At 37.5% G+C, this 8,342-nt stretch overlaps 1 protein-coding gene across 1 annotated transcript; it reads right to left on the bottom strand.

The window, feature by feature from the left end:
- Positions 1–1,613: 1,613 nt before the first annotated feature.
- Positions 1,614–5,824, bottom strand: LOC103397707 (L-serine dehydratase/L-threonine deaminase). The gene is made up of 8 exons (XM_008336073.2): positions 5,762–5,824; positions 5,291–5,448; positions 4,267–4,306; positions 4,036–4,175; positions 3,457–3,548; positions 2,942–3,169; positions 2,738–2,862; positions 1,614–2,114 (listed from the first exon to the last, which is right to left on the bottom strand). Exons 2-8 carry the CDS (start codon positions 5,441–5,443, stop codon positions 1,921–1,923), a joined length of 972 nt encoding a protein of 323 aa, XP_008334295.1. The 5' UTR covers positions 5,444–5,448; positions 5,762–5,824; the 3' UTR covers positions 1,614–1,920.
- Between the last annotated feature and the right edge of the window lie 2,518 nt (positions 5,825–8,342).

The following is an 8,342-nucleotide window of genomic DNA, read 5'->3' as shown; positions in this document are numbered from 1 at the left end:
ATATGTCATTCACCCTGAGGGAGACCCAAATGCGAGAAACAGAATCATACACAGAAACTTGCCTGACTGTTAGTCAGTTCGGAACTGAAGAAGCAGAACCTTTAAACTTGACCATGACCTGGATGACTTAGAATCTTCATAGACATAGTTTTTTTGTTTGTAACATATGTCGGGACCCATTTTTGGTTGTCGGGGTGGATGTGATACTCACAAAATAAGTGTTTTGGCGAGGTATTATTTTTGTTGTTTATTTCCCTCTGAGAGTCATTTTGGTCAGTTTTAGTTTATTAGTTATATTATTTTATTTTATTCTGTGTAAGTAAGAAGTTTCAGGGAAGCACGATGACCTGCTGTAGCAGTAAATGGACACTGGGGGCAGCACTCAACAACATCGTCACAGAAATGCGTAGCGGACGTTGGGTTTATAATCTATAAAATATATAAATTGATGAAGAACAAGCAACAACTGTCCGCTTTTCTGGTTTCTTTATTACATTCCCAGGTTAGTTCCTTACATTTTTATGTGATTACAGTTGGTTCTAAACTAATATTCAAGTGTCACGGTACGTAACTATGATAGTTAAGAAAATGGCAGCAAACCCTGTAGGTAATTATCTCTTTTCGTTTGTTTCTTTCGGCTTCCTGAACATTTGTGGGTTACTGCTGAATGTGTGGGGATCAGTTGTGTGTAAGGTACAGTGTTCAGCGTCTTTGAAGTTAGTGCTAATATGCAGATGTTACGGATAAGTACATTCGCAGTCTTGGTTATGGGTTATAACGGCAAGTCTGCTTATATTTTTGTTTGTGTTTATAGTGTGTAAACTTGAATTAACTTACCTGCAAGGTGAATGCAATAATAAGTGAGTACTTAAAATATACTACTCTTTTAAAGAGAGAATAAGGAAGATGTGTGTTCAAGGAAGAAGTGGAACCCTGATTGTTGAGAAATTGGTGACAAAATGTTTATTAATGTTTATTTGTACATTAAAATATGTGAAAGTAGACATTTATGTGAATGTTATACAAATGTGTTTAAAACCAGTGTAGAAAAATAGCAGAGATAATTCATGTGTTGGAGTGAGAAAGTTAAAGTTAATACGAACATAAAATAATCCAAGTTGATGAAGCAACAACTGTCCTGTTTTATGGTTTCTTTATTACATTCCCAGGATTATCAAAATATATCTGTCAGCATAGACCTAGCTGGGATGCTCTACATCAATAACCATACCATGAGAGCTGACTGGCAGATATTAATTGTATTATGAATGGAACGGAATTTAGAAATATAAGCAACAAATTGTTATTTAGTCAGCTGCATTTGACAAAAAAAAGGTATTTGAGTATAAAACATTTTAGCCCTTTTTGAACGTCAGCATCATCAGCATAGAGTGTGTGTATACTTTTTCTTTTAGTTCCAAAATTCATCAAGCAGGCCAGTTTTGGCCTGCGGGCCTTATGTTTGATACACCTGGTTTATAGACTGTTTTAAAACATCAAGAGTTATTAAAGATATAAACAAAATAACTCTAAAGAAAGATTCTCAAGACACATTTGCTAGAAATATAATTTATTTTTACACAAAAAAATTATTAGAATGTACAAAACCTGGAGAAAACACATACAGTACATACTGATAAAGCTAACATGCAGAAAGTAACATGCCAAAGTAATTATCACCTAGAATCATTAGCAGATCTTTTTAGTCTAATTAATGTTACAAAAGCAACCATATTAGAAACACCAACAGCCCTCCAACTGCCCCACCTGGTGTTTATTACACTCAGTGCACAAGAGGGTTTTACAGTCTGGAATGATTGGATGAGTGGAGCACATGAATGATAGAATTCAGCTGATTGACGAGTAAAAGACGGAAGCTGAAGTGTGTGTGTGTGTGTGTGTGATGGTGTGTCATCAATATTAGATGATTCCCAGCTGCTTTTTCAGCCTCCACAGTTGAGCAATACTGATGTTGTTGCCCCCACACACCACCACCACAATGGGGCCCAGATGCTGTGCTAGCTTCCCCTCACTCTGCAGACGTTTGATAATTCCGCTGTACACAGCTGCCAGGGCGGCGCCGCAGGCTGGTTCCACCAGGATCCTCTCATCATCTGGGCAAAATCAAAGCAAAAAAGGACGTTACTCATTTTTGACAGCAACAAACTCCATACTTAGTCATTGCAACCATCCAATGACTGGGATCATGGTTTGATGTAGAAGGAGAAGGGGTGTGGATTTTAGTCGTTCAATCTTTAGTCTTTCATGCTAACTCGTGAAGCTAAGTTAGCATGAGTCTGGCGTGTGTTTTGTTTCCGGGCTCTGCTGATCTACCTTTGATGTTAAAGCAGTGGTTCTCAATTATTTTCTGTCACACTGCCCCTAGGGGACGGGAAATGTTTTCACCTCCCCACCCCCTGAATTATTATACTTTTGAAAACCTGATAATATATATTTTCTTATCTGTACAAACCACTATATGAGTTGCTGCCACCTAGTGACTAGAGTCTTGTGTATTGTTCAAGCATTACAGTGGTGGTACACCTATGTCTAGCGTACAATATTCCATCGGAAGCCTCTAACGCTCAACACCGTCTCTCCCCTCCATCCCCTTGCCCCGTAGGGCCCACCCCACTATTTGAGGAGTACTGTGTTAAAGTATCCAGAACTACAGTTTTTGTGCAGTGCTGTTTCTGTGGGTGTCGGTCGCTTCAGCTGTTTGTTTTTCTTTTCTCACCTACAAATCGTTCAACAGCTTTCACAGCTTCTTGGTCTGAGACGACTTCAGAGACAACTGTGTGTTCATTCACCAGCTTCATGGTCTGAGCAGAGACACGAGTCAGTCCGAGTGTGGTCGCAACACTGAAGAGAAAAATCAAATGTCAGGTTTGGCCACAGAAGAAGGGGGAGAGGTGGGGACTCGGGGGAGTCAGGTCAGTACCTGGTAATGGCGGGCAGAGTTACCAGCTTTCCAGCACTCATGGCTGCATTCAGACTGTGTGCTCCCATAGTTTCCATGGCAATGATGGGAACATCATCCCACTGAGCTCGACGTAAGCCCTCCACCACTCCGTTCAGCAGACCGCCACCTCCTACAGACAGAACGATGGCCCCTGGCTTCTCCCTCAAATCCTTCTCCAGTTCCCTCACCAGCGACGTGTGACCTTCCCTGTGAGGATGAGCACACTCCTGTCAGATTCATGACAGTTTTCCACTCGTGCAGACAGAGGAAATTAGAAATAAAAAAAATACACAAACGATACACAAACACAAATGATTTTTGGTAAAATTATATATGAATAAATAATAAATACATGAATATATATAAATAAAATTGTACTTATTTGCATGAAAACAATGGGTTAAAAACATAGACTTATTGTTAAATAGGTTATACAAACAATGATACAGTGAAAAAGAAGAAGAAGAAGAAGGAGAAGAGAAAGAGTCTAGTACCAGATAAGAGGATCGTCGAATGGGGAGATAAGGATCCAGCCTGGGTTGTTTGCCACCATCAGTTGTCCATAATCCATGCTTTCATTCAGGGCCTGGAACACCCCCACATAAAAGTTACATTAAAAACGTATGAATATCATTTTTTTTTATTTTTAATTCTATATTTTTATGAGATAATTTCATGAATTGATATATATATATAATGCATATATGTATACACACTTATTAAAAACTTTATTTAAACATTTAAATTATATGTTATGCTTCAAAATATTTTTTTTTGTGAGTTTTAGCACTAAAATGGCTGAAAAAAGTTTGAGAAACCAAGGTAACCAAGGTTTTTCTAAAACAAATATATAACCAATATAAAATATTAGATATGAACTATAGAATATGATTACAGTTAAATCACTGCCTAGAAAAAGGCTGCACATTAGCTCAAAAATGCCAAAAACAAAAAGCTGAGCTAAGGCTGTAAGGTGGTTACCAAACATATGGTTAAATGCGATTAAAAATAAAATAAATATTTCAAGATTTGTGCACAAATATCTAAAACTAAGTTATCTGAAAACATCCAACCTTGCCATGAATGATGACAGTGGCGCCCTCATCCTTCAGCTTCTCCACTGTCAGATTTGGTGTGACACTGGGAACAATGATGGTGGCAGGAACGCCAAGCTGACGAGCGGAATAAGCTGCCGCCATCCCAGCATTTCCACCTATTGGGATAAATATGTCTAGAATTATGCATTTATAAACCACAAGAGTTGGTAGTTAAAGAATATTTACTTGTGAGGCGTTGTTTCTCACCTGAGCAGCAGACAAATCTCTCACATCCTCGTTCGGCCCACTACCGGACAACAACAACAAAAAACAAAAACAAGTTACACACTGTGTAAAATTATTTAGTATTTATATTAAAATACCAAAAACTGCACCTAAATGATCAAATTATCACTTAAACACCACTCTCAGCTAAATTGCTAATAAGTTAGCAAAGATGTAGCATTTGGTAAAATGATAGCTGCCTGTCTTATATTGTAAACATTTCCAGTTCCTGTAAGCTCCTGTTAGCTTTTCTTACACTTTTGCACTTTTACTGTTTTATAATAATGTCATTTTATTTGTACAATGACAACAGAGCATTTTCTGTTTGATTCTATTACATTCTTACACTGTCAATGCTATTTGATAAAAAAATTGGGACATTTAAAGGTTAAAGTTAAAGAAATAATGATAAGAGATCATTGAGTTAAAAGGTAAATAAAAAGAACCGAAACAATGTCAAACAAATACGGACAAATAAAAAATAACAAGGAACCAATAATGGAAAGATGCTGCTACAAATGAATTAAAAGCAGCTAAAAGGTAAAAGTTTAAAGTGTAGGTACAGTGATATACTGTACATACAGTATATCACTGGTGTTGTTGTCTCTGTAGAGCTAGACCAGACATGGGCAAACTACAGCCCGGGGGCTGGATGTGGTCTGTTTGGCTTTTTAATCTGGCCCATCAACAAGTCCAAATGTTATTAATTTCTATTATAATTATACTTCTGCCTTTTCCCTGCAATGCGCCACATTTGTCCAAAAGATTGCGTAGGAAAGGCTTAAAGCATTTTAGCATTTTAACATTTTAGCTTTTAGGTGTCATATTTTAATTCAAAATATGCTCCATCTAAGTGGCTGACCCAGCCCCCCTTGTCAAATTTTAGAACTCATTGTGGCCCACGGGTCAAAAAGTTTGCCCATGCCTGAGCTAGACTCTGGAATCCCTTTAATGTGTCCCCAACATTATATTAGAAATATAATGAAAACGTGTAAAAAAGTCTCACAGTTTTACAGAGGTGTCCGATGCCCCTGATCTTGAAGGAACCGGTGGGCTGAGATGAGTCCAGTTTGAGGTAAACAGAGGTTCCAGCTAATTTGGTCAAAGCCAGGCTCTGCCTGATTGGTGTGGCCGTGTGAAGGTTCTGGTGGTTCTTCATCTCCACTATGTCCACATACAAAAACACAGAGAAGGTGAGTCCATGTCCTCTGTACCCAAAAATCCAAGAATTTGAGGATAAAAGGTTTATAAAAAACATTTTCCTACCAAAGACTGACACATGTTAAACATTACAATATGTACTACGTGAAATTGCCGTTAATTTTGTCGACACTACTTGTTAACGTTAACATTAACATCTACATCATCGTTAGTTTATTTAAGAATCTTTCAGATTTAAACTTCAAATGGTTTAAACTGCTCCAACAATTGTAACAATTACAACAAATGTGGGGAAAAAAGTTTAATTTGAACTTACCAGACTCTTGATGCAGAATATCAACAAATAAACAAAATAAAGCCAACAGTGTAGTAATTATGAATAATATCCTGCAGCTTCAGCAGCGCCTTCTCACTTATATGGGCTGTGACTGTGGGCTCGGTCTGTGGGGCCCAAGTCTGGACCAATCAGAGAGCAACATGATGAAATCACAGTGTCCTCCCAGAGTCAGTGAGGATGAAGACGAGAGCGAAGTACAACACCACACCCCCAACACACAGGCACCTGTTTTTATTTTTGTGTCAAAATCTTTGGTTTTATATTTGACAAATGTAGCGCCCTCTCTATTATGATCTGTTTTTTTGTTAGGATTTTTTTTATTATTTTAATTTGTACTCCTCAGTATGCAATTATTTCATCCTGCAATTTTAAAATTCCATTTTATTTTATTTTTTTTTTACCTTAACTTAAAAAAGGTCTACCTTAAACCTTTTATTTTATAAATGTTTATTTAGAAGTAGTGTTTGGTTATTTATTGTAAAATGCATACATATAACCTTGCATTTTTATATTTATTTATGTTTTATATTTTGAACAGAGTTTAAGATTTGACAGCTAATCTGCCTTTCTAATATATTTGAACAAATGTGATTAGGTTTAAAGCTGTATGTTAATATGTGTAAAGAACAGAATCAGAGCAGCTTCAGTATCAGATGTAAATAATAACTTCCATCCCATAGTTTTTCATTTTTGTCCCCCTATTTACATGCAACTCTGTTCAAGTCTTTTCTGTTTTAACCTTACATAGCATTACATGCTTTAATCTTTACATAATGTCTCTGTCCTCACTCCTGACTCACTGTCCCCTCTATGTTCTCTGCCAAACAGATATGCATAGTCACACACTGTCACTGCTGCTGCTGCTGCTGCTGCTGCTGCCACTATTACCAAAAGAGTTGCTACTATTTTGGCCACTGGCTGTTTACTACCAAAAGGGGGGAGAACAGTGAGAAGACCAGGGTGTGTGGATAGTTTTAGCCTGAATGAACCGGTGAGGAGAGGGGAAACTAATGCTGCTGCTACTGCTGCTGCTGCTGGCTGGCTGGCAGTCGGGAGAGTGCGGTCAATAAAAAAGCTGATCTTTGATACGGTCTTTGCAGATACACCTTCTTTAAAATGAGATGCTGAATCAGCTCCACTGACCAAACATGACCACAGGGAACACAACACCACACGTCACACAAGAGCTTAACAGTCAATGAAAAGGATACATGGTAAAAACAAACAAAAGAGAGAAACAAAGTTAAACCTAAAATTAAAAAAAAAAAAAAAAAAAAAATAAGAAAAAATGAACCTTTCCCATACATGTTTAGGTTTTTAATGCATTGGTTATTTTAGAACAGGGCTGCCCAATAAGTGGATTGAAAACAACCAGTCGATCACAGAGGGAGTGCTGGTAGAGCATGCGTGTGTACCAGTGACCGTGTACTGTAAGAATGAAATAATATTGTTCCATACAGCCACATGCATTTATTCAGTTCACCGACATGTAATGTAAATATAAGGTATGATTCAGTTTATATGAGTAAATATAAATTATATGTTTTCAATGAAGGTAATTCACTTTAGTTACAGGAGGTTGTGAAGTGAAAAGAGTTTATTATAACAGTGTTAATGCATTTGTGTGTGTGTTTATAGAGTGACAGAAGGGAGTGTACCCAGCAGTCTGATTGGTTAGTAATTTATCCGCAGCAACAAGTGGTCATTAGTAACTTTAACCAGTGCTGGTACTTAAAACTTAAGATGGGGTCGGTCTGATATTGGTCAAAATGTCAGGAATATAATACTATACGCAATCTGATCCAATACCAAAGCCCAAACGGGACTGTTAATATTACAAACATGGATTATTATTTTTTTGTTTTGTTATTATTAGTTCAGAAACAAGTCTGATATAGATGGATTTGTTGTCGCTCGTCTTCGGTTGATTCTCCTTTTATACCCTCACCAGCATAGTGTAGTAGTTGTCACACCTGGTTTAATCCCCAGAGGAGACATACACTTGGCGCCTCCTGTTGTACATCTGGTGTCAACACAACAATCTCCCCAGTGTGGGATCAATAAAGTTCTCTATTTAAAATAAAATAAAATCAGCTTTTTGGAGAATCTTATTGGAATTATTGTATGAACGTTTCAGTCTGGATTGTCCTAACTTTTTTGGATTATCTTCAAAATGTTTGTTAAAACCACAGATCCCACTGAACCCTTGCTTTAAAGGGTTCAAATGTTCTTTTTAACGCATATTAAACTACCTAAAATATTTTAAAAAGATTCTACAAGCATACAAACAAATTCATCCATAACCAGTGTGCTCCAACATAATCACAGCTGCTCGTTCTCCCTGTCATAAAACTCAAGGTTTAATGGCTTTCTGTGGATAGTCTGTGGACTATCACGGCAGTCCCTGCACTGTTACTCCACCCTCTGGTGAAAAGCTGCACACACACAACAGTCTAGTCAGAGCATTGCTCAGGATCTACCAGCACTCTATTTGAGATCTACTGGTAAATCCTGATCTACTTATTGGGCACCCCAGGTTTAACTCATACACCTAGCATTG

Source organism: Cynoglossus semilaevis, chromosome Z, assembly GCF_000523025.1.
Source record: "Cynoglossus semilaevis isolate Cse_v1.0 chromosome Z, Cse_v1.0, whole genome shotgun sequence".
NCBI lineage: Eukaryota > Metazoa > Chordata > Actinopteri > Pleuronectiformes > Cynoglossidae > Cynoglossus > Cynoglossus semilaevis.
The sequence above is the reverse complement of the archived record's forward strand: the minus strand, read 5'-3'. Positions and strand labels throughout refer to the sequence as shown.

Bases quoted from the DNA above. Each gene is read 5' to 3' on its own strand.
- LOC103397707 (XM_008336073.2), bottom strand. From the start codon at position 5,443: ATGAAGAACCACCAGAACCTTCACACGGCCACACCAATCAGGCAGAGC. The intron at 3,549-4,035 runs GTTGGATGTTTT...GGGGTGTTCCAG, and splicing joins CTGTCATCATTCATGGCAAG to GCCCTGAATGAAAGCATGGA. The intron at 2,863-2,941 runs GTACTGACCTGA...TTTTCTCTTCAG, and splicing joins ACTCTGCCCGCCATTACCAG to TGTTGCGACCACACTCGGAC.